This window comes from Ruditapes philippinarum, unplaced genomic scaffold (assembly GCF_026571515.1).
Source record: "Ruditapes philippinarum isolate M1 unplaced genomic scaffold, ASM2657151v2 ctg33_1_1_1_1, whole genome shotgun sequence".
In the NCBI taxonomy this organism is placed as follows: Eukaryota; Metazoa; Mollusca; class Bivalvia; order Venerida; family Veneridae; genus Ruditapes; species Ruditapes philippinarum.
In genome coordinates, this window is record NW_026864681.1 from 476,949 (window position 1) to 504,250 (window position 27,302).

General features: G+C 31.7%; 2 protein-coding genes across 3 annotated transcripts in view; both read right to left on the reverse strand.

The window, feature by feature from the left end:
* The window catches only part of LOC132726480 (DDB1- and CUL4-associated factor 11-like), a 46,839-nt gene extending 45,763 nt beyond the window's left edge, over nucleotides 1-1,076 (reverse strand). For both annotated transcript variants that reach the window (XM_060711799.1, XM_060711797.1), the window contains exon 1: nucleotides 960-1,076. The gene's annotated coding sequence lies outside the window, so the exon portion shown is untranslated. The remainder of the gene's footprint in view (nucleotides 1-959) is intronic.
* Nucleotides 1,077-12,164: 11,088 nt separating this feature from the next.
* The window catches only part of LOC132726473 (lipid scramblase CLPTM1L-like), a 43,193-nt gene continuing 28,055 nt past the window's right edge, over nucleotides 12,165-27,302 (reverse strand). The window contains exons 10-16 of the mRNA XM_060711789.1: nucleotides 26,243-26,308; nucleotides 25,671-25,721; nucleotides 24,854-24,971; nucleotides 22,993-23,048; nucleotides 21,622-21,666; nucleotides 20,932-21,047; nucleotides 12,165-17,275 (exon numbers count right to left, since the gene is read on the reverse strand). Of these exons, the coding sequence (XP_060567772.1) occupies nucleotides 17,191-17,275; nucleotides 20,932-21,047; nucleotides 21,622-21,666; nucleotides 22,993-23,048; nucleotides 24,854-24,971; nucleotides 25,671-25,721; nucleotides 26,243-26,308 (537 nt within the window). The 3' untranslated portion in view covers nucleotides 12,165-17,190. The remainder of the gene's footprint in view (nucleotides 17,276-20,931; nucleotides 21,048-21,621; nucleotides 21,667-22,992; nucleotides 23,049-24,853; nucleotides 24,972-25,670; nucleotides 25,722-26,242; nucleotides 26,309-27,302) is intronic.

Sequence of the window (27,302 nt, forward strand, 5' to 3'; positions counted from 1 at the left end):
TCACCTAATGGAGTGTAATAGCGAACTCGTTGTTTTCGGCCTTTTTTCAATTTAAATTGAAATAAAACAGTTATATCTTTATAAGAAAATAATTAAATATCATTGTATGAATAATTCCATACAAAAAATAAAGTAAATACACAAGTTTATGCAGAAAATAACCTTATTTATTATGGAAGATTCCACTACGTCTGTTTGAATTTTATTGATTTTCATCATAAATAATTTATTTTTTTGAATACTTTGCAATAGATATGAAAGGAATATTGATAATTTTCAAAACATCAATTTTTTTCACCTTAAACGGTTAAATAATGATAGAAAAATAGAAATATCACGTAACTGTGTTATGCTATGTACTTCATTTGGTGTAATTCCCCAGAGCTAAAACGGTAACGTACCGGAAAACGGTGTTTAGCTAGGTTTTCGAAAAGGTCAATAAGCAAGTGTGCTTAGACATGGGTTATGTCACAGGGTGAGAAAAATGTGCAGCCAGAACGCGTCTGGAACCAGGGACCCTCGGAATACCATTCCCAGGGTTCTACTGGATGCTTATACATCTTCTCCCCTAAATATTGAACAGTTCTGAAACGTGACATTTATTTTTTTGGGTCTGCTAAACCAGGCTAAACAAGACGTGTTCCCTATTTAACTAATGCCAGTAATCAGGTAATGGCATGCTACATGTATGATGTAATAACCTAAAAATAAATGTACATTTAATACAGCTGAACATTTTAATAAAGAAGCCAGAGCAACATCAATAATAATTTCGCAAAAAAAAAAAACAACATTTCACTCATTACATAATTTAAAACTAGAGCTGTACTGTGTACTGTAACTGAAAAAAAAGTTTATGAAATAAAAAATGAAGAATCAAGGAAAAAGATAAATGATTCGGAACTTTGAACGGACGCATAGCAATATATCGTTTAATGAGATAACAATGATAATAATACCTGCGGCAAAGAGAATCACGAAATGGGGTAATTATCAAAAACAACAATATGTGTGTTCCAGTTTTTGTACTGTCAAATATTTCGTAAAAAAATAACGAGTTAGCTCCCGTGTATGTCCGTAAGAAAGTAAAGTTGTGAGTTTTGCGAACAAATGTCTACCACACCACCAATTTCGTGGGGGGTATAAGACTACTAAATACTTACCCAAAGTTAGACCTGTGGGCCACAATAAAATAATGAATTTCAATAGAAAATCTTGTTAACTTTATAAATCTCCAGGTTTTCATTCAAACGTCAACCAATAAAACTTATGACAATAAAACAAAATAATGATTTTCCTTGGATCTTTCTTATTGAAAGACTATCTCAGTCAGCTTAATTTATTATGCAATATATAAGTCTATAATCCTCCTATACTTACTTCATTAAAATAAAGGTAAAATTTAAAGATTCAAAAACCTTGTCTGCTTCAAATTTTCGTATTTTGACATTCTTTTTGGCATTATTAAATTCATTTGAATGGTAAATTGACCCAGCCTATTTTTCCCCTCTGCAAAAAGATATCATCTTTCTAAAAAATATAATTATATCTGTCTGGTATATCATTAGGCCTGGGACATAATTATTAAAGTGGTGTAGTTACAGTTAAAACTTAGCATTACATGGTGTCAAGTTTCATGCTGCGATTTACACACGTTGATCGTTGTGAAAAAAATGTATTTTTGTCCATTATAAATTGTGTAAATTATGAATAGTAAATATAAACCAATTGGTGTAAGATTTGAACAGACCTTTTATATTATTTATTAAAATGATCTTCTTATGGTGCAATGGAAAGTCATTTAATTCTTTTATAATAACAATATTAATATATGAATTAAACACAATCAATCAATGCATTAATTGTCAATTTGACACCCGAACAAAAGACTTGGACTATCTCTTTGTCATTTAGTCGCTTAATTGTACATGTATTGTTATATTATAATTCCGAGAAATTTTAACAATTCTAAGTGGTTCAGTTAATTTTAATGATGTACTTATAAAAGTGTTCTAGATATACCCAGGGCATAAATTTAACATTATAAGCTTTAATAGTGAGACTTTCACAAAAGAGAAATAATAAATGAAAGGAAAGGAGTTTATCTGCCCTTATCAGTAATGACCGGTCAAATTTTGGCTGCTATACACTGTGTTGTATGTTCGTGATATACATGTTCCCTATATACTTCAGATTAAGAATAAACTTTAAAAAAATAACACTGACTTAAACATGTGCATTATCATTTTTATGCAATTTTTATAATCTGTAACATGCTGAATTTAAACCCAGTGATTACCCTTTGTAACTTAGGTTTATCTAAGAGCTATGTCATCCTGCAAATCCATGCCCAGCAAACAAAAGACGTTGTACCAACGTTGTACTGACGTTAGACCCTGACGTTGGGTAAACGTTGGGAGAAGGTTGGATTTGAAAGTTTATTAGACGTCAGAAACCGACGTCTATACAACGTCATAAAATGACCTTTATCCAACCTTTTCTGACCATAATCCAACCTTTTCTGACCATTATCTGACCATAATCCAACCTTTTCTGACCATTATTTGGACATAATCCAACCTTTTTCTGACCATAATCCAACCTTTTCTGACCATTATCTGACCATATGCCAACCTTATCTGACCAAATTTTCTGACCATGAATTAACCTCATTCAAAACTTTTGGAATATGATTTTTTTTTTCATTTTAAAGCTCTTTAATAGGGTTAATAAATAAGCATTCTTATGATTTTAGCAATTTATTTTATACTCGGAATCACAAGTACAAAAAAAGAAATGTGGTACTATAACAAATATTTACATAATATTTTTTGAAACTATTAAACTTGACGGTATGTACTTTTATAATGCTTCATGTATTAATTAAGCATGTTTTAGAAATAAGATAAACAAAATCCTTCTTGCATATTAACACTGACATTTTATATAGCAAACATCCATGCATGTGTTTTTTCTTATATCACCACTGAACTGATCACTCTGAGTTTGGGATTTTTCAATCATCTATCCAACTCACTGATTGTATATTTGTCTTTGTATTTTATAACTGAATCTAGATCTGAATGTTAAATGGAACAATATTCTGAATATTTTGTTATTACTATAAACAGCAATGTTCATGTATCTTAATTAGTATTCTTCTTTCGTCCTCCTCCACTATGTCGATCTGGGGCATACTTTAAGCGTATCATTACCGTCTCCAACCTGAGATCTCATCACTCTTTCTGAAATTAAAAAAAAATAAAATAATCAGTTACAAGTGCAAGAAATAAATCACTTTTACATATTATAATTCAAAGAAATTCTAACAAAACTCTCCAACTAAGTACTTAAAAAGATACTTATTATTTTTAATTTAGTTTAAACCATGTTGTTTCGTGTACCTACTGTACAAGGGGCAGGACGTGAAGTGGTTGCACACTTGGTTCAAGCGAGCGAATTGGTTGCAAACTTGACAAAATGGCAAACACGGCGTGATTTTTTGAAACGGGTGAACGAATTTTTGCCAGGCAAGTGGGTTTCTTTGTTATTTTGAAGTTCATTAGTATGTCTATTCCATAATGCAATATATATGCCACACTCGGTTTAAGGTTTCAGCATCCTAGATTCTGTTTTGACGAAGTTATTGAAGATATAAACTGATCATGTAGATATTTTAAAATTTGACATGTGACTGTTCTGGTCGGTTTTTCTCCTAATTTATTCGAATTTGTAAGTTTTGAACTGCATTTAACAATAACAAAATATGTTTCTGTCAATGCAGTACAAATGGTTTAGTTCGCAAGTCCGAAGATAACGTTCAATACACAAAAATATATTGTTCAAGCACATTTTGGTTGCAGACTTATACTTCAAGCATTTTTGGTTGCAAACTTTTGTGTCAATAATGTGGCTTGCATATTTTTAGCGAGGAATAACTTATCTCTTTTTTTTTTTTTTTTAAATAATTAGCAATATTAATGCAATTATACCCGTTCATCTAATAAGAAATATATATACAAATTGTGCATGCGTGCAGATATATCCTAGCACAGGGTCTTTCAAATAGATATAAAACACGTTATTTTGAAGTTCATTAGTATGTCTATTCCATAATGCAATATATATGCCACACTCGGTTTAAGGTTTCAGCATCCTAGATTCTGTTTTGACGAAGTTATTGAAGATATAAACTGATCATGTAGATATTTTAAAATTTGACATGTGACTGTTCTGGTCGGTTTTTCTCCTAATTTATTCGAATTTGTAAGTTTTGAACTGCATTTAACAATAACAAAATATGTTTCTGTCAATGCAGTACAAATGGTTTAGTTCGCAAGTCCGAAGATAACGTTCAATACACAAAAATAGATTGTTCAAGCACATTTTGGTTGCAGACTTATACTTCAAGCATTTTTGGTTGCAAACTTTTGTGTCAATAATGTGGCATGCATATTTTTAGCGAGGAATAACTTATCTCTTTTTTTTTTTTTTTTTTTAAATAATTAGCAATATTAATGCAATTATACCCGTTCATCTAATAAGAAATATATATACAAATTGTGCATGCGTGCAGATATATCCTAACACAGGGTCTTTCAAATAGATATAAAACACAATATGCTAAATTGAAGTTCAGTTGTGTTTATCTTCATCATTTTTTCTTCTCGATATACTTCTTTTCTTTTTATATAGCCTTAGGACTTTTTTTATCTTGGCATGACTAACAGTAAAGGAAAAGAAGAGAAAAATAGCAACAAACAGCTTTCATTATTGTTCTTTTTTTGAGATTTGAAATAAATTTGATTATATAGTAGATACAAACTATATTAACATTGACACAAGGGCATTATTCACATGTTTCTTTAAATTGTTCCTTATTATTGACCAATCGAAACATCTTCCAAATTCCCTAACTCGAACAATGACTTTAAGTAGTTTTGTCACGAATCAGTCAATGTAAATTACCAATCGTATATCAGTTATATTATGATCTTATAGTCAAAATAATTTTTAGAATACCAATTGACATATATGATATGTACATCAAATCCGATATATTGTAAACAAGCATGTCATTTTAACTTTTGGTTTATAAGTACATTTACATACTTTATGTCTAAAGCAACTGCTGATCTTTACATACGAAACAAACAAAATAACATTTATTGTGGTTTTGATAAACTTTGGAAATTTTGCCGAGTAACATCGTATGTGTGCACATATCCTTTTGTTTATGATGAATATAATTCACTTACATACAGCAGTACTCTCACATACGTTTGTTTTGTATGTAGTTTTCATTTGCATTTTACATATGATGACATATTTTAGAATTAAAGTATCAATAAATATTTTTATATTTGCTTTGCCTGAACGCCTTTGAAGTTTTATTTCTGTCATCACAGGAAGGGGAAAGTGTAAAGAAAAGTCTGACAAAAAGTGGATTGAAAATGTCTGGCACAAATGTGCCAGACGACTTTATTTTATAAAAAGGTAAATAAACTAAGTTAATCAAAATGACTAGACACTATAAGACTAGAAAATTGTGTCATAATATCACAAAGGATGACAGAAAGTTGGACACGAACATGTCCACAATAAATATTTTTCTTCTATGTGCTTTTATTTTGTTTGCAGGCTTTTACTGATGATTATAGTATTGAACTGAGAACCATGTAATTTGAAACATAAAGTGCATACTTGTTGTAAAAGAAGAAAGTATAAATAACATTTATAACAAAAACAAGTAAAAGAACATAAATGTCAATAATTGCCATTGAAAATAGATTAATAAATATAAACTACTACAATCCTTTTGCAAAGTTTTACTATGGATTTCAATAGAATAAGAATAAGTTTGCAACCAAAAACGCTTGAAGTATAAGTCTGCAACCAAAATGTGCTTGAACAAGATATTTTTGTGTATTGAATGTTATCTTCGGACTTGCGAACTAAACCAGTTGTACTGCATTGACAGAAACATATTTTGTTATTGTTAAATGCAGTTCAAAACTTACAAATTCGAATAAATTAGGAGAAAAACCGACCAGAACAGTCACATGTCAAATTTTAAAATATCTACATGATCAGTTTATATCTTCAATAACTTCGTCAAAACAGAATCTAGGATGCTGAAACCTTAAACCGAGTGTGGCATATATATTGCATTATGGAATAAACATACTAATGAACTTCAAAATAACAAAGAAACCCACTTGCCTGGCAAAAATTCGTTCACAATGTAGTTTCTGAGGAGTAGTAATCTTTGAAAATGAGCGTAAACGCTTCTTAAAACCTTATTATTTTAGAAGACCAAATATAATCAAAACATCTGAATTAATGAATACTAACAATAAACAAGAATATTTCAAATTAGGTAAATTTGTTAAGTGTATACTTATTAGAATTTAAGGCATTGACCACTTATTATATATCAATAATTAAAATAGAACTAAATTTATTTTCTCCGAATATCAAAAGTGCTGCAAAGTCTCTGTTTCGATCGTTTTGGGAGACATATAGTGGCACACATTTATATTATCCCGCATTTCAACTAGACCACAGATCTTTGTTTTTTCTAAAGGAAAGGTCAGAAGAAGTTGTCTAGGTTTAAAAGTACTAATCAACTCCACTTTCGTATCTCAATATCTAATTGGGAAGTCGAGGGACAGGAGTGCACCTGGCACGGCCTGGGGCGCATTTCATCGCAGGAAGACCTTATTGGAGCTTCCATGCCCCAGGTAGTGCTCTGATTGAGTTCAGGTCCACGATAGAGTAGACGGGGACCCCAGTTCCCGCTGATCAGAATTTTTTTCTAGATCATATTCAAATTCACTCTGCATCACTAAACACTTGAATATTACCTAACACTTTAACTAAAGGGAAGTAAATGCAACAACATCTACGTACAAAGCTATTTTTGTTATCTCCCCTCATCTACTATTCGCATCTCTATACCATACCTTTTTAGACTTTTCCATTTATTATGTAACCTTAAAAATGATTCGTATGGTTACTTAAATTTTTGTAGTATATTCATATACGTTAAAAATATTGTGGTTACGTCTTTTGAGCAGTAATCGTCAATTTAATACTACACATTGTTGAAATAGAAAGCATACATAATATGTGTGTGTCTGTGTGTGTGTGTGCGTGTGACGAGAAAAATGAAACAATACCTTTGAATGTAATACTAGCTTTCTTTCTTATTTAATATGTTTTAGTAATATATATACACAACAGTTTTGGCTCTCCACGTACTTAAAAACTGGAAGCACAATTCTATTGTTTTTTTCGCTAGTATGTTAATTAACTGCTATTTGAGCCTCATTATACTTTATTCATGTTTATTACTCCATTATGTCATGTTTGTACATGGAATGAGAGAATAAAATGTTTTTTGACTTGACTTGACTTGACACACAAGCTACTGTGTGGCTGGCATTATTACACAAAAACATCTCCTTTTTATTCAAGGGCCTAAACTTGGCCAAAAATCATTCAAGTAGAAAACTTGTGTATCATGAACAAGAACTTGAGCTACCAACCAATCCTCTGAAGTTTCATTGAAATTGCATTAGTGGTATACGAAGAGTAGCAAAGTAAATTTTAACTAGAACTGCCACTCAGTCATGGCGTGAATACCCCCACATACCACTTTGTCAGAATCAACAGTGGCCATTTAGAGCTCAAGGACAACCTCCCTGCCAAATTTGTGGTCACTAAGCCATAGCATTGCTAAGTTATGTATTCTACATACTTCAAATGTGAAAATGTGAAAATCAATACGCTGCAGACAGGCATTCTTAAGCATTTGAGAAGACAAGCTTATTATAGTAAAAATTCCTGAGACCTTGACCTTTGACACAGTCACCTAAAAAGCAATAGGGGTAATCTACTAGTAATCAACAACCTCAATACCAAATATGAAGACCATTGACAAGCAATTGAGCGGAAGTTTTTTTTAGTCAAAAAGTCCCTGTGACCTTGACCTTTGTCCAAGTGACCTCAAAATCTGTAGTGGTCATTTACTAATCATGACTAACCTCCATGCCAAATATGAAGACGGAGGGTCAAAGGAATCTTAAGTGACTGGGCGGACAAACATTTTTTAGTCAATGCTCCTGTGACCTGGACCTTCAGTGACCTCAAAATCAATAGGAGTCATCTTATAGTCATGGCCAACCTTCATGCCAAATATGAAGACTGTGGGGTCAAAGGAATCTTCAGTTATTGGTCGGACAAGTTTTTTTTTTTGCAAGGCCCGTGACCTTGACCTTTGACCCAGTGACCTCAATCAAGAGGGGTCATCTACTAATCATGACCAATCTAAATACCAAATATGAAGACTGTGGGTCAAAGGAATCTTAAGTTATTGGGTGGAAAAGGAAAAACTGCCAGACAGGGAGACGTCCAAACGAAGAAGCTAATTCCAGTGTACCACCTTATAACTTTGTTGTGCCCGGGTATAAAAGGGCCATAACTCTGTAGAGGCTACACAAAAACTTTGGACTGTTCCAAATTCAATACAGGGCAAATGTAATTTTAATACGCACATTCAGTAGTAAAATGTTAAGACACTGCTATTTATCTTTATTCCAGTAACTACAGTATATTTCTGCAAAGTCAGGAAATCTTTTCTACAAAAATAAATATATCATATATCATCTCCCCAAAACATATATATTCTGTATAAACAAGATAGGTTACAGCTTCCTCTATTCTATGTCTATATATCATAATGATCTTATGACAGGTTCTCAGGTGATTTTACTGATCAGTTTTTCAGCAAAAATCATAACAATATTGTAAATCAAATATGATCATTAAACTTCTGTATTTATTCATATTATATAGAAACAATTTGCAAGTTATCATTATAACTAAGGAATATAATCTAAATTATTAATACTGTAGTGCGAATTTTTCCTAATGATCTCATAAAACAATTTTTTTAATGTTAAATAGTTTGTTGATAGTTATGTGATGTCTACAACACTGTAATAACTCATATACAGACCTTCACCTAAACATGTTCAAATAAGTCATGGGTAAATTGACTTACTTTTTAACTCAAAGAATGCTAGAAAAAGAAAACAATAAGAAATAAATAACATCTGAATTTTATCTCCTGTTTTTATTTCATTGCACACATATAAATTACAACGTTATACATTTAAAAATCTTCAGCTACAATATATAACATACACTTGTATACTAACAGAATCTGATGCGGATCCCGAGGGGGGCCTTGCAGGTTTGACAATGGGTTACTGCATATTCCACAAAAGGGTCAACATTTACTTGTTTTCAGTTAAAAGGCTGTCTGCAGTAAATATTGCTGATTTTCACTAGATTTGCATGATTGTACTTAATGAACAATATATATATCCAAATCTCAGAGAGATTCCACTTATAAACCTTATCCCAGATGGGTAATAACCCCCTATATCCCAACCCACCCCACCCCTCTGGATTTGCACGAGAACAACAATAAAATGTAACACAATTGTTAATAAAACAATGATTGGTTTTATAGGTACAAATAACAGGTTTATTTAATCAACATAATAATAGGCCTACTAAATACAGCTTTTTGAAATGCTATTGTAAAATAACTCAGAATTTCTTTGAAATTTCCTTTATATTTCTTAAAATAATGTCTCCATACATAAGTATGTGTGTAAGTTATAAAAAATATCTTTAAAGTTCAGATATATATAATGATTGAAATTTTTTAATTTCTTGGGAGTAAGGAAATGATTAAGTTCAACGTCCCACTGATACTGGCCTAGTCGTGTAATTGTGAACGCCAGGAAGTAAGTAAGGTCCCACTGATTTTTTTTCAGGGTAAAGGTCAAATCAATCATAACCCGCTTCTGTAGAAGAATTAAAGGGTATCACATGAAAAAAGGTCTAGTCATACTGGTGGAGGAAGCAGTCATATTGGTGGAGGAAGCATGCACATAATAAAATGCACAAACAGGGACCTGTGAAGAACTCTTTTCTTATATCAAATTATTCTTTTTTACTTTCCAACATGGCCAGTAAAGATTTTTTTTATTTTCCTTGAGTTTTATAATGAACCAACACAATAAAGATCATATTGCAACATTCGAGCTTTACTGGTGGAGGAAGAGCTCAGGTGCCATTCCTTTTATTTTTCCATCATGAACAGGTTCCTGAGTAGAATAAGCAATGTTATGTCAGCTAGATGTATAGTTCCTCACATAAAAAAAACAAAAACAAAAGTACCTGACAGGATTTGAACCAACAATGGTGAGAGGCAAGTGGTTTACTGGTAAAAAACATTGACCTTCTGTCAGATTCCTAACAATAAATAACTCAGACATCCATACATATACTGTAGATGAGGCAAATGTGACTTGATTTCAGCCAATTGGACTTTTTCACTACTAAAATGTCTCTGTTTTAAGTTCAACTACTGTCAAGGAGCAATTTCTACACTCTACTTTACTCAAGTCCTGTACTTATGATCAATTTTGTCCCAATAGATGCAAAAAGTGTTAGAATTCAAAACCATGACATGAAAGTTGAATGGTGAATTGCACAATATACTTTAACTGACAACAGTAAAATGGATCAAGTCAGTAACATTGCAAACATTAATTAAAACATCACAGTGCTGTCAGTACACATTTAAGATGTAATTATATTGTTGAAAGAGGCAATTTTATCCATTTTTTCCATAAACTTTAACTTTCGAAAAATGTAATTAAATACAATCACATGCTTTGTAAACTCGTTACAGAATCATGTATAACAAAATACCAATCTGTACATGTGCAAAAAAAAAAAAAAAATAGAAAGGAGATGAAATAAATGTATTTATATATTAAAAGAGAATATCATGTAATATGAGTCAGATAAAAACAGACAAGAAATTTAACTCCAAATCATTTAAACAATTTGTTACTGTGTCCCCAGTACAGAGCAAGGCCAGCCTGCACAACCATGCAGACTGGCCAGGCTACTGTTGCCAACTACCTTAAATTTTCATCTTGATATCCCCGAAACTGATAATGGACAGTTCAAAAATAAAAGTTCAACAAGTCCAATTAAGTAATTGGGAAGGTTAAGAATAAATTTATTATTTCCTGCCTTTAGAATAATAAATTACAATTATCATGGCAGACCTATATGGATTTTTTTGGGGGGATTGGTTTTAAAGTTGCACTAATACAGTGTATGCGACTTTCAAGCTTTACAGGTGGAGGAAGAGTTAAGGTGCCCTTTGGTGCATTATTTCAAGCACTAACTGGCACCTGAGTAGAAACACCGATGTACCATAAGCTAACTGGATAGCTTCCTCACATGAAAGAGCCCAACATCCCTGTTGGGATTTGAACCCATAGCAGTAAAGGGCAAGTGGTTTAAAGGTCAAAGATGCCCCCATATTTTACTGTCATAATAATCACATATAGTTATTGGTGTGTAGCAGTCATACTCTGGGTTAGTTCATATGCTGACAACTATACTTTGAAAGTTTTGTGGTTGTAAAAGTAGGACAAAAACCACAACCCTTGGTTTCAGAAGTAGACTTTTTGACCACAAGTTATAAACTGAAAATTTCCCATTAGAAACATATGACATTGAAAAATGAATCTTATAACTTAAGGCACTTAATAAATAGTCTATACTCAGATACAAAGCATGCTGAAAACAAATATACAATATAAATACATAAAAGTAATAAGTCTTAATATTATAATCCAGGACTAGAATATATTTCTTTCTTTCTTTCTTTCTTTCTTTCTTTCTTTCTTTCTTTCTTTCTTTCTTTCTTTCTTTCTTTCTCTCTTTATTTATTTCATTCTTTCTTTCATTTTCAAATTATGGTAACCTTTAAAAAAATGTTTTAATAAAAGGATTTACAGTACATATTTTCTGACATGCAAATCCTAATTTCAAATGTTTAATTTAGTTCAAAGGCTTGGATAGAGACTTGTTTCAATGATTGCTATGTTTTTCACTGTTTTTCACAACTTTCTCCTCTGAAATACAAACTGAAGAACTTAATGTTAAGAACCTAATTTTACCTTCTCAATTCATGAGCCACTAATATATTGGAATAAACATGCCAATAATTTATTATCGAAAAAGGCCATACTGCTATTTGTTTATTGTAACTTTATTAGATATAACAAGTTACATAATTATGTGTTATTAAAGCAATAAGTTACTATAGCCAATGAAAATGCAGGCTATGCTCCAAGTCATTTCGAATATATTAAAGGATGTTGAAAAGTCTTAAAACGTAAGATTTTGCCTAGGTCAAGTGAATCTCTTAAAATGGAAAACTCTACAAGGATAATGAAGAAATATGCTCAAAATTAAATGGAAAATCAAATTTTTTGTGTGATTCTTAGCACAATTTCAGTGAAAAAAGTTTTTCATTTTTGGGTCATTCTTCACTATATAAATGATGATTCTAGACAATGATCTGAAAACTTGCACACAAGTGATTAGTCCTAACCTACATCAAATGGTAAACAAAAATATTTCTAGTCTTGTCATGCCAAAAAAACTTAAGTGGAGTCCCTTTTATTCAAAAGGTTATTAAGGAGAGTTTGTTCATTATCATATACTTTTCCTCCCAAACTCCCAATGTTTTTTTCTCACTTAATACATGCATGTTCTATTCAATAAAGAAAGAAAGGGAAGTTGAAGTGTTAAGCATCAATTAGTGTAATATACTTTCAAATTTATCTTCAGTACGATTAAGATAATTATAAAAATTGTACAATAACTTTAAATAATATGATCTGAAAAGAATTTGAACAAAAGCTGTGCTCCACTATTCTCAAGGCTTGAAATGAAAACTAGAGCCTGGATAATGTAGAATTTTTTTTTTAAGTTCAAAAAGGGTCATTATTCTGTCAAAATCAATGTTCACAGCCCTTGCTGACTACAAGAGCTTTCCCTGTTCTTTGAATAGTCAAACTAACAAAATGTGCCTAGGTTATATAAAAGTTTTTACAAAGATTTCACAAATGTGCAACCTGCTTCATGGGTAACCTACATTTCATTCTGTTAGTTGACTTTAACATGATTTTTTAACAACATAAAAACAAATATATATCCATTAAAACAGCTCAATATATACATGTATGTCAATATACTATTAAAATTCAAGAAAGGTAAATAAAGAATTACATTCACCGTAAAACAATTACATATATATATGAACATGTATATGAAGTAACAAAATGGCAGTTTTGGTATACAGCTGTATTCAACAATGCTGGGGTTAGAAGGATAGCCCCATATTTCTTTATTAACTATCTAGTGAATAATACAATTGAAGGGGATTTCACAGACCCATTACAGGTGAAATAAAAACAAGAATTGTAAATATAATACGAAAACACTATGCCTTACTTAAAATCCAAACAAAATAGGAAAAAATTTGTATGCATCTATAATTAGAAAATGATCTTAAATAATTTTAATATACATTATATATTAATATCTGTTATTAAATATATATACAAATAACTTTGAAAAATATATAACAATTCCAAAGATTTACTGTGGAAAGTCACATAATATATAAATGATTAATTGCAATAAAAATATAGCAAATGTAGACACAGATTTTACAGGAAACAAGAAATATACAAGTATATTGTCAAATTTTCACAGCACATGTAAAACATTTCAATTTCTTCTATACTACTTGATAGGAGATAATAAACTAATCTCATATTAAGTCAGGTAGGTTGAAAATACAAATGCCCTTAAAAAAGAAATGTATTGACTGTAGTGAAAATATGGAAATGAAAACCATCATCATTTTGATTTAACCCTTATCATGCTAAAAATTCTTAAATGGATTTGACATTGACTATATAAAAAACAAACAACAACAAAAAACGGACAAAAAAGAACAACAACAACAAAAAACAAACAAACTGGGACTTAAATATAATGTAAGTTCCAGAAAAAAAACTACAAATAACCAAATTCATTAAAAATCGAAACATCCTGAAATAATCAATAACCAGACACCATCAGCAAGAATTTTGACAAAATCAACATATAGAACAAAACAATATATACAAAGATCTGCAATAATATAGGGCTGTTACAATTTACTTCCCTTGTGAAAATAACAAGTGGCTGTAACATGCTCTCATATAAAAATTAAAAGGCCAACAAATCTGATAAATTAAATTTTGTGATGTAAAATTAGCACGGACTAGTTTTTTTTATTTCACTATAAAAATGACTACTTTCAATCTGATTAAAATTTCACAACTTCAGGCAAGTATCAATTCATGTTGAATATTTATACCAATAGAAATGATATTGATTTATCAACAATTTTATTCAGTCATTTAATAACCTATAAAGATTTGAAAAAAAAAATCAATAATTATGACAAATTAATAAAATATCTAAAACAAACAACAACAACAAATTAATGAAAATATTTAGAAATAATGAAAATTTACCAAAAGCATAATCATAGAACACGCCCAGTCAAAAGGATGTTTAAAACTGTGCTGTTGTTATGTAAATGGGCATACTCCATCACAGTGATGACAAAAAATGATTAGAAAAAAAATAACAACATGCAGTGGTTACTTATAAACAATACAAATCATAATTGTATGCAAAGAGCATGTATTCTAATGAAAGTAAAAATATAGATAAGTTATACTCAGTAGTTGTATGTAAAATCAATATTTGTCATCTGATATCTCATCCCTTGATAATGACAAGAGGCCATAGTTTTATCCCTGGCCTTTCAGTCCAGGTGTGCATTTGAAAAGCTTGTCTTGCCCATAACTCTGTCATGCAATCAAAGGATTTTGAAATAACCTTGCATAAATGTAAAGCATACTGAGTGAGTGTGTCATGCAAAAGAAGTCGAACCCTAGCTCCAAGGTCAAGGTCACACTTAGAAGTCAAAGGTCAACCTTTAGAAAATCTTGTTAAGCCAGTAACTCTGTCAAGCATTAGGGGATTTTAAAAAAAATTGGTACAAATGTTAAGCACAATGAGATGGCGCATCAAGTACAAGAACTAGATCTTAAGACCCAGGTCAAGGTCACACTTAGATGTTCAGAGTCAACTGCTGTCTGACTCTCAACTCTTTGTCATGCATCAAGAAATTTTGAAATAATTTAGCACAAATTTGAAGCATTATGACAGACTGTGCAATGTGAAAGACATAGTCACTAGCTCCAAGGTCAAGGTCACCCTAAGAAGTCAAAGGTCAGAAGTTTGAAAATCTTGTCCTGCTGTTTGTTATTGTTTGTTAGTTTCATTTTACACCTTTTTCCAACAGTATTTCAGTCATATAGGCAGGTAGTTTCCTAACCATTGTTCCTGGAGAGTTACACGAGTACTAGACTACCTTCCTCCGCTCTAAACTACCAAAGCATCTCCCGTGGATAGAACCCACGCCAGAGAGGTAACTGGATTAGAAGTCATCGACTGAAACCCCTCGACCAGGGAGGCAGTCTTGTCCTGCTGTAACTCTGTCATGCATCAAGGGTTTTAAACAATTTAGTATTAATGTTAAGATTGATAAGACAGTGTGTCATGAGCAAGACCTTGATGCCTAGCTCCCAGGTCAAGGTCACACTTAGAGCTCAAAGGTCAGTAGATCAAAAATCTTGTCAGTCCCATATGTCTTTTATGCATCAACAATATGGCATGCAAGTGAAGCATGATGAGTTGGTGTGTCATGCACACGACCAATACCACTAGCTCATAGGTCAAGGTCACACTAAGAGGTCAAAGGTGCCTTAACAAATAAAGTGAAGGCATCCAACATATTTCTAGTTTTCTATACATAATATCAGTTAATATGGTCCCCAAGATGAAATATACTGGCAATTAACAATAAATATATAAATATTAAAACATTTTCTTTAGATTTGAAGAATAGACAAAGTTCTTTTTTTCTGATAATGTGAATCTTTATTACATCATTATGCGAAACTTTTTTTCTTTCAATATATGAACCTTTATCACAATGCAATTATTTCATTGGTTGATTTGAAATCTAAGCTTGGAATCACACAGACCAACAAGATTATACCATATGGTCTATTAGCAAAAAGATTATTTAATATACAATGAAATTTCTTCCAAGCTATCATAAAATAATACTAATAAAGAAATTTATAAAACAAAATCAAATTAAAGATGCTTGACTCCAGATAAGCCACAGTATTTCAAGAAACTCAACTTGAGAAAAATGTAGATTTTAGTAAAAAAAATTTTTTTAGAAAAAGATTCAAGTAATAATTTTGATATTATGTGTGAATAATGACATCTTTTGCAGAATTCATCATCATATTTCTACTGCGTGACTAACACAGTAAGAGCTATTTTGCATATTTTGACCTCATTTTTGCAATTTATTGGGTTGTGAGTGCTGTTTGCAATGTGTTAATTACATTCTTCACTGCACAATATTATATTTTCAAATACATTATAAAATTTTCATGAAAATTATTACAAATCTGGAGGCATGCTGCTTTAAGAAATTTAATGTATATTTCATGAAATATGTAAAGTTAAGGTAATACTTTGAATGTACTATGAAAGCTATGACAGATTTTTCTAGTTTTATCAACAAAAATCTAAAGAGGATTTGTAAGTTTTTCTCTATAAATACATGATTCAATTTCATCTAGTGGTTTAAAAAATAAATACTTCACAAGTTGCAGTAGCCACGAGTGAAATATGATAATTTCCATATCATAAGATGAAAACAAATCGTGTTTTTATAATAGTAAAAACTTGAATTTTCTTTACATTATATTTTTTTCTCTTTTATAGTCAAGTTTTCCTTTTCAGTTTTGTGTCTTTGCTAAATTTAGAAGAAAGTAGCAAGCACAAGTAAAAATATGGAAAATATGTTTCACTGAAGTAAAAAATAGTTTTACAGTGAAAAGACAGAAAATAAAAATATGCATTTTATTTCATAAATATTTCATTTTTATAAGTAAATAATTAACTCTGTTACTGATTAAATATTTTACAATAAGAACAATTAAAAATAAAAACAACAACAAGAAAAATCTGGAATGGTGTGCTGCTTAAAGTCTAGCTTGACAGCAATTAATGATTTTATGTCAAAAACAGCATCATGACAAAAGGAGTACTACATCATCAACTTAAAGCAGGTGTATAATAAATTACGGATTATTCTTTCTTTGGTTTCTCAGTCACTGCATCATCAAATGACTGGCCATATTCATTCACTCTCTTCTTGTCAACTGGATATAACCTGGAATTATATACAAATGAGCGGCGTCATGACAAAACCAACATAATGGGTTTGCGACCTGCATGGATCCAGACCAGCCTGCGCATCAGTACAGTCTGATCAGGATCCATGCTGTTCACTTACAAACCCTATTACAAGTGGAGAAACTGATTGCGAACAGAATGGATCCTGATCAGACTGGGCGGATGCGCAGGCTGGTCTGGATCTATGCTGGTGGCAAACTGTTTATGTTGGTTTTGACATGAAGCAGCTCAAATATTCAAATATCTATGTTCAGCATGATACAGCCATAACCCATAGAACCATCTATTTTCATGGTGATTTGTTGTTTTTCTTTTTTGTAGGGTTTTACGTTGCACCAACACAGTAAAGGTCATGTGGCAACTTTTGAGCTTTACTGGATGAGGAAGCATGAGGTGTCTCTCCATGCATTTTTTTCGGGGCACGAACATGCACCCAAGTAGGACCACCAATGTTCCTTAAGCTAAATGGAAAGCTTCCTAACATAAACGAATCCAATGTCCTCGGGATTTTAACCTAAAGCTGTGAAAGGTATGAAGCCAATGACAAAAAGCAATTATCATAGTATTGCAAGCAATCCATAAGTCCCCTACCGGTAAGAGCCCAAGCAACATTCTGAAGGGCCATTGGCCATTCACTTATGTTTTTATTTTAAGTAAATTTGTTGAATAAGTTCTTTAAAAGTGATCACAGTGAACAGACAGACAGACGGACTGAAGGACAGTCTAAACTTATTTTTTAAACATCCCTGTTATCAAAATATAACATTTTAAAAGCAAAATTTAATAAAAAAGGAAATAACGATGTCATACATGATGTGAGTGTAACAAAAAAAAATTAGTAATGAAGGTATGAATATTGAATATTTATTTTGAAATTGAAGTAAATGAAAGTTAAAAGAACAAATAGGAAAAATTAAAAGTTTAAGGAGGAGATAATTCTGGAAATATGGATGCTAGATTTATAAACCTTGTCATACTATAATGATGTGGGAGTTTGAAGAAAATTCTATCATGATTGATGAAGTTGGAGTAAAAATTACCAATTTCTCAAAAAATAGTCTAAGTTCAAAAGGGGCATAATTCTGAAAATAGTCTTGCTAGAGTATTGAACACTCACAAATGTTGAGTGATAATAAGAAACATTTATATGAAGTTTGAAGTAGATACGTTCAGAAAAAAAGAAGTTATTAAACAAGAGGGCCATGATGGCCCTGAGGTCGCTCACCTGTATATAGGCCGCCCCCCCCCCCCCCCCCCAAACATTGCAGGGCCAATTTAACCAAAGGGCTTTTATTTGCACAAACTTGGTAGACACCCATAAGAAAATGTTTCATGCTAAACATCTAAGCTCTAGCTCATTGGGCTATTTAAAAGAAGATTTTTTTAAAGTTTTTACTATACACATATAGTTAAAAACAATGACACGCCTGGGGCCGGGCCAGTTATGACCCCAGGGTTTTTATTTGAACAAACTTTGTAGACACTTACTAGAATATGTTTCATGCTTAATATCTAAACTCTAGCTATTTGGGTTTTTTCAAAGAAGATTTTAAGTTTTTGCTATACACATATAAGGAAAATCAATGACCCCGGGGCAGGGCCAATTTTGACCCCAGGTCTTTTATTTGAACAAACTTTGTAGACACTCACTAAAAGATGTTTCATGCTTAATATCTTAACTCTAGCTATTTGGGTTTTTTCAAAAAAGATTTTTTAAGTTTTTGCTATACACATATAAGGAAAATCAATGACCCCGGGGCAGGGCCAATTTTGACCCCAGGGCTTTTATTTGAACAAACTTGGTAGACACCTATTAGAACATGTTTGATGCTAAATATCTTAACCATAGCTCTTTGAGTTCTTTAAAAGAAGATTTTTAAGTTTTTACTATATGCATATATAGGGAAAAATCAATGACCCCCCCGGGCGGGGTCAATTTTGACCCCAGGGCTTTTATTTGAACAAACTTGGTAGACACTTATTAGAACATGTTTCATGCTAAATATCTTAGCTCTTACTCTTTTGATTCTTTAATGAAGATTTTTTAAGTTTTTACTATATGCATATAGGGAAAATCAATGACCCCCTGGGGCGGGGCCAATTTTGACCCCAGGGCTTTTCTTTGAACAAACTTGATAGACACCTATTAGAACATGTTTGATGCTCAATATCTTAGCCATAGCTCTTTGAGTTCTTTAAAAGAAGATTTTTTAAGTTTTCACTATATGCATATAGGGAAAATCAATGACCCCCCGGGGCGGGGCCAATTTTGACCCCAGGGCTTTTATTTGAACAAACTTGGTAGACACTCACTAGAAGATGTTTCATGCCAAATATCTAAGCTCTAGCTCTTATGGTTTTTTAAAAGAAGATATTTAAAGTTTTTTCTTTCGGTTGCCATGGCAACCAGAGTTCTGCATGGAATTAAATTCTTTGAACAATTTTTAAAGGTGACCACCAAAGGAACATTCCTGTGAAGTTTGGATGAAATTGGCCTTGTGGTTTATGAGGAGATGTCATTTAAAGTAAAAGTTTACGGACGACGGACGACGGAAGGACGACGGACGCCGGACGAAAAGCGATCACAAAAGCTCACCCTGTCACTTTGTGACAGGTGAGCTAAAAAAACAATGTTTTTTTTCATGAAAATTTTAAGTTCAAGGGAGGTAATTCTGATAAATTTTGTGCTAGAGTGGTAAACTTTGTCACATATGATGTGGTTGATGACTAGCAACTTATTTTTAAAGTTTAAAGGAAAATACCTTAAGAAATAAAGAATTTATAGTGAAAAAAACTTAAAAACTAGAATCAGAAATCTTGAAATTCAGTCTATTTGTTGCCATAGCAACCAGAATTTTCAACACAGGAAGATAAGAAAAGGATGTGCATAATTTCCATACTGCCATCTACCCATATGTCAAGTTTCATAAAAATATTTTCAATACTTTTTGCGTTATCACTGGATCCAGGTTATGTGTAAAATCTGCCATATTTTCAGTCTATTTGTTGCCATAGCAACCAGAATTTGCAGCATAGGAAAAAAAGAAAAAGACGTGCATAATCTCCATACTGCCATCTATCCATATATCAAGTTTTATAAAAAAAATTCAGTACTTTTCGCGTTATCGCGGGATCCAGGTTATGTGTAAAATTTGCCATATTTTCAGTCTATTTGTTGCCATAGCAACCAGAATTTTCAACATAGGAAGAAAAGAAAAAGACGTGCATAATCTCCATACTGCCATCTATCCATATACCAAGTTTCATTAAAATATTTTCAGTACTTTTTGCGTTATCGCGGGATCCAGTTTTGTGGACGGACGGACTGACGGACGGACAGACAGACGGACGGAGGGTAAACCTAAAGTCCCCTCCGGTAAACCGGTAGGGGACTAATAACTCAATTGGCCATGGATTTTTATCAAAGCACTAAAAGTACTGATTTTGTAATAACTTTTGTAATTTAAGCTTTTTTTAATCGATCATTTCAATGTTAGTTTGTTTAATCATTAGAATATTATCAATAGAAAAAGAAATAGTAACATAATATGCTTCAAGCATTTATTTTTTATAAAAAATCTGTTCAATTTTAATGAAATACTAGCAAAATAGAACCCGTAAGTTTTGACTTACCATCTTTGGTAGAGGTAAACAAGGAAAACAAGATCGTCTCTAAAACAAGCCAGTCTGTGTGCAGTTGGCATGGTGATAATAAATGCAAAAATGTCATCTATAAATGTATTAAATGCCTGAAAATATAGATAAATTCATGTCAGATTAGCAATAAAACGAGAACTGTGCAAGGTTAGTGTGCTCAACTTTTTTCAGTGCCTGAAAGTAAAACATGAGCCTGAATAATGTAAAATTTCTAAATTCAAAAGGGCCATAAATCAGTTAAAATTCATGTTAGAATTATGAACCCCATACAGTGACCTCCTATTATGTCCTAAAATAAGTGTGTGAAGTTTAAACCCATTTCTTTCAAAAGTTTCAGAGACACATCGTACCAATTTGCATGAAGAATTCACTCATAAAACGTCTGTTAATTATTGATGAATATTTTATATCTGAATCCAGTATAAGCTATGATGGGATAGACTTCACAATCAACAACTTGTTTTTCATTAACATTGCGAGTAAATACAAGGTACAAATGTATGTGATAAAAAAATTTATCAACTGAAATAATTGCTTTTTAGAGAAAAAAAAAAACAAGAATGTTATTAAAATTTGTCAACAGAGAATTTTTTTTCTCTTCATTTTGCTGTGATGTATTGCAAAATTAAACAATGTTTGGTTATTGTCAAATTATCATGTACATACCTTGTACATAAAAGCTCTCCATGGCAAATGTGCTACAGACTTCAACTGAAATAGAAAACCATTGCAGATTTTAATCATTTAAATTTACAAATATATCAAATTATTATTAATCAATTCTCAAATTGTTCACATGCATTTTGTTTAGTATTGTTATTATATACATTTACTTCATGGTTTTTTCTCAGCAATTTTGGAACATGACTCAACCATCCATAATTGGGAATTTCTACAATGTTTTATACAAATAAGGAATGCTGAGAACATATTGTATACATCAAATAAGACAATGAAATCAAATATTTGGTTAATTAAATTCCTTTTATATTTCACTCATAAGCACATATTACAGTTTAGAATGCAAGATTACAATTTTCTATGGCATAGTGCAAATAAATGTCACAAAATGACAACAATTTTACCTTTTTCTTGTTCCTTAAATTTGGAATTTTTTCCTTAAAATTGGGGAAAATACTTTATGGCATTGGAAACATGACCCAATATTGGTCATCAAATTAGGCCAGAAGATAAGCTCTCTGTCTCTCAACTTGTAAATGTTTGAATATACCATAGTGAGCTAACTTGAGGTAAACCATAGTTGAGCTAACTTGAGGTAAACCATAGTTTAGCTAACTGGAGGTATACCATAGTTGAGCTTACTTGAAGTATACCATAGTATAGCTAACTTGAGGTATACCATAGTGGAGCTAACTTGAGGTATACCAATTAAGGTATATCATACTTATTGAGGTATATCATAGTTAAGCTAACTGGAGGTATATCATAGTTAAGCTAACTGGATGGAGGTATTCCATAGTTGAGCTTACTAGAGGTATATCATAGTTAAGCTTACTGCAGGTATACCATTGTTAAGCTAACTGGGGATATGTTGTTCAAAATACTCAACAACATTGTGAAATTCAAAATTTTAATGTCTATAAAAAATAATATAAATGCAAAGTTTGCATAATATTTTCTATCCACCTTACAAGACAATCTTGAAAAGATGTTTGTTCCTGGTTATATACTAGGGAAGAATTTAATTTCCTTACAGCCATAACAACCACGCTTTTTTATAGCAAAACTTACACCTTAATATAAAGGTACTTTTGTTGTGTTAAAATAAAGGAGAGAAGAATTCTAAAAGACTTGTCTATCATTCTCATCCTTTTCCATATTGTTAAAATATTTTGTTTGTTGTTTATTTGTATGTACATTATATATAATATTGGGAATAAATATGTCTAAACCAAATAATTGTGTAATAGTTAAGGAAAGACAGGCTGAATCCCTGAGCTTCAACATCAAATACTAAATCTAATATTTTAATTATCTTATTTATGGAAACTCATGCAATAATTCTTTATCACAAACCTTATAGTTCACAAATAGCTGTGGTAACATAAACAAGAATCCAAAAGCATAAACACCTGAAATAAACAACAAAACACAACATAAAATTTATTAAGCAATATCGCTTATCCGAATGGTTCCCTTTTTCCCGTTTTTTAAATTTGAGAAAAATCTTATAGGGTTTTCTGTTTTTTAACCCCCATGTTAATATTAAAGGTATTAAAAAGACGAATATTAGTAATTTCCATTAATATGATCTTAATGGCATTTTCTTTTTCTTTTTTAAATTTTAAAGCAAAAATTGACTATGATCTTTTAAAACGTTCCAAATTTAAATTTGAAACAATTCTATAATTTCAAAATGGCAATATTTTGATGATAATTACCTTACAAAATGTCATTTATATTATCATAGGAATTTTACAAGTTATTTTTTAATGTTCAGGAATTGTATGCATATTACTGAAAAAAAAAATAACTTGTAAAAATTCCTTAATGATGTAAATATTACATTTTGTAAGGTAGTTATTATCAAAATAGTCAAAAGTCAATTTTTTTAAGAGTCTTAATGCACTCATAAAACCAACTTGTATGTATAATTATATATTCTAATCATTGGTGGCTAGGTAGAAAACCTTAAGAGTTATGGGCACAGACTGGGTTTCCCTGAATATAAGACACGCTTAATTTCAAATCATTGACAAAATCAAATCTGACCAAACTCAAATTGCTGTACCAATGTAAGAAATAAAGAAAAATGTATGACTTTTATCCTGCTGTATTTGTGTAATGGATTTGTCAAACTTAAAATCTAGAACAGTCCATTCAAAGTAAAACAGGTTTCTAATATTAAAGATTTAACTCACTAGTGTTGGAGCAGCACCTCTAGATACATACAGAAGTATTGATCATAAACTAGAAAAATATCGCTTTTTTCACAGATTCTTACATTTTTCATTCATGATCGTATATAAATCAGTGTCAGGAGATGAATTAGACGTCTTTAAGTGCATTTCGACAGGTGAAAAGACGAGATTTTAGCATTTAATGATGCAAGCACCTTGTTTGGTATATACTGAAATATGGTATTTAATGTGGTGCTCAACACTTTTTTTTTTAGTCTGACTCCAATATTGAATACACAGATTGAGCAACCAACGGCCTTGAACCTGACCAGACTGCATGGATGTGCAGACTGGCCTGGCTCTAAACTAGAGAATGGCAAAGGCTGATCATTTTTGTTTCCAACATGTTAAGGAGTTAACATATACACAAACCAGTAGGGATCAACATTTTTGGGGAGGATGGCAGCACCCCCATCCACTACATACATATACAAGTAGTTAGTACATATACATACACAAATAAAGGTAAGCATAGCAACTGTTTGTTTTGGTTGAAAAATAGAACCACCAATCTCTCATAGCCAGTATTATAATACTGCACGTTTGTAATGTCGCTTTTCATTGGATAATCGTGACGTTTATATAGTTTTATATACACAGCTGTTGTCGATTCATGAAGAAATCTTACTAGTATTCTCTTAAAAATGATGTTTGCTGTATTATAAATTCGTTATAAAGATTGTTGACAGGTTATATGGCCGTATATAAATGGCTGTTTGCCTTATAACCCTCGCCTAGCGGCTCGGGTTGTATTTACAAACAGCCGTTTATATAGGGCCATATAACCTGTCAACAATCTTTATAACTAATAATATATCCTCCTCACAAGAAAGAATAGTAAGTTCTTATACTATTCTTATCTACAATAGTTAGGGACAAGTGATCTACAAGGTTGGCTAAATCACTAGACAAATAGGCTCATGCACTAACTGCTTATCTGCTTTTAAAGCTTATTTCAATTTTAGAAAATTCATTACCATTTACAAGACTTTGAATACACCAGGAGTACCAGCTTTTATGTTCAACATACATCAGTGAGTAACCTGCCCCTCCTAGACACAATGGATATAATATATATGATAGGTACTTCATTGCCTGAAAAATAAACAAAACAAATTTTTATTATTCATAGTAAAAATTTGATCCCTTTAGGCATATCTATTAAACATATAATATCAATTTTTATGTAAAATTAATTCTAACAACTAAGTTTTCCAATAACTCATTGTAAAAGTGTGATTAACGACACAGGTTTCCTGTCCTCTTGGTGTAAAAAAGCAGTTGAGGACCAAAGATTCTGCTGTGTGTTCTTCGAAACTAAGTAACTGTTTGATAAAACTTCTATTTTCTCTTGATTTGCAGCATCTTTTCACTTTTGATTTGCCATAAATTGGAATGTCTAGAATATCAGCATCCCCCTTTAAAATTCTTAACAATATAACATAGGAACTCCTAGCTAGATCTCTGATCATTAACAGAGACATTCTCATGTGTTTATATAAATTGTACATTTGAGCCGTGCCATGACAAAACCAACATAGTGGGTTTGCGACCAGCATGGATCCAGACCAGCCTGCGCATCCGTGCAGTCTGATCAGGATCCATACTGTTCGCTTACCAACTCTATTACAAGTAGAGAAACTGATAGCGAACAGAATGGATACTGATCAGACTGTGCGGATGAGCAGACTGGTCTGGATCCATGCTGGTGGCAAACGCATTATGTTGGTTTTGTCATGGCACGGCTCATTTAATTATTTGAAGTCTGTTGATATGAATGTCAAGAAAGCCAACCTGGGAGTCAAACTCTGCAGTCTCAAGCTCTTTATCACTACTAGATCCAAACTGAAATAAAAAAAATACATGCATATACTATAAACTGCTGACTTTTGTAAATGTACCAGGAATTACAGATTAACTTTGTAGCATGCTGACGCAAACTGACTTTACCCATATGACCAGTGCAAGATTAGCCAACACAGCTATGCCATTTGATCATAATTATGCACTGTTTGCTATTCTGTCAGCAATTACTATTGAAATTTTCCCCCTTAAAATGATAAATGGTTTTGTCCAAACTGAAAAATGGACCAGTCCATTCAAAATATTTAGCATGGTCAGCATTTAAGTTAAATAACATTAATTATGAATATAACACTTTTCAATTACACATTTAGTATGGTCAAGATTTCAATATCAATTGATTTGCAATGCTTATACATCGACAGAATTTCTTCAGAATATTTTATTTCTGTCTGAAATTTCTCTAACCAATCTTACCAACTTTACTAAGGTAATATCAGAATCTAACACACCAAATTATTGAATATTTTGTAAGATTTAAATATACCAGTATTATAACTTACACTTAATTTTGGTATAATTCCCTTCCATGACAATGCAATCTTGAAAGCTTTTTTTACTTTCCACGCCTGAAAAAAATCAACTTGTATAATGTAGCAAAATACCTTAACAAATACAAATACTGTCTTTTTCATCATAGGTGTAAAACTGACAAAAAAGAGATCAGTGTTTTTCTATTGAAGTGTTTTGTTTTTTTCTGACAATACTGTATGGCCTTGTGTGTTTCTCCTGTTTTGTAATTTATCTATAAGCTCTAAGTTCAATCATGCCCTTGCTTTTCTTAGTATGAATACAATGCATAAAACATACTTTTTCAGGAAAGTACATGTATTTGAATTATAGCTTTACAGTTACGGTCATGCGATAACTTTGTAGCTTTACCGACAGAGGTCATCAAGTAACTCTCCATAGATTTTTTTACAGGTAAAAAGAGAGCATCTAAATAGAACCATAAATTCCTGAAAGCTAACTATTTCTCATATGAATGAATTCAATATCCCTAAAAGATATGAAAATTCATATTGTTGGTAAATGTTTTGAAGCAGTCTTTTTTTTTGGCATATAAAGCTTAACAAGAGTCATGTCAACATGGCCATCCCCCGCCGAATGTTTTGCTCATTAGAAGAATGTATATGTAGTAGAGCAGAATAATTCCATTTTAAGAGGCCTCTAGGTAATGAAAACTGATGGCTCAAGTGAATACAGATTTGAAACCTATGTGAGTACTGATGGCTGAAAATAACAAAGCGCAATAACTGAACAAGAATGTCGAACGACACATATACCCCCCTTTCTAGCCATTAACTCACATAATTGGTAATTTTATTACAGAAACTTGCCAAAAATGGGTACATGGAAGTGTTCAATTATGGAAAAATCAACGGAAACCATTTTGACATTTAAGGCCCATGTGACATTGACCTTTGACCTAATGACCCCAAAATCAATAGAGGTCATCTACTAGTAATGACCAATCACAATGTGAAATATGAAGACTTTGTGATGAATACTTTTCAAGATAATCAGCGGAAACCATTTTGACATTTAAGGCCCCTTTGACCT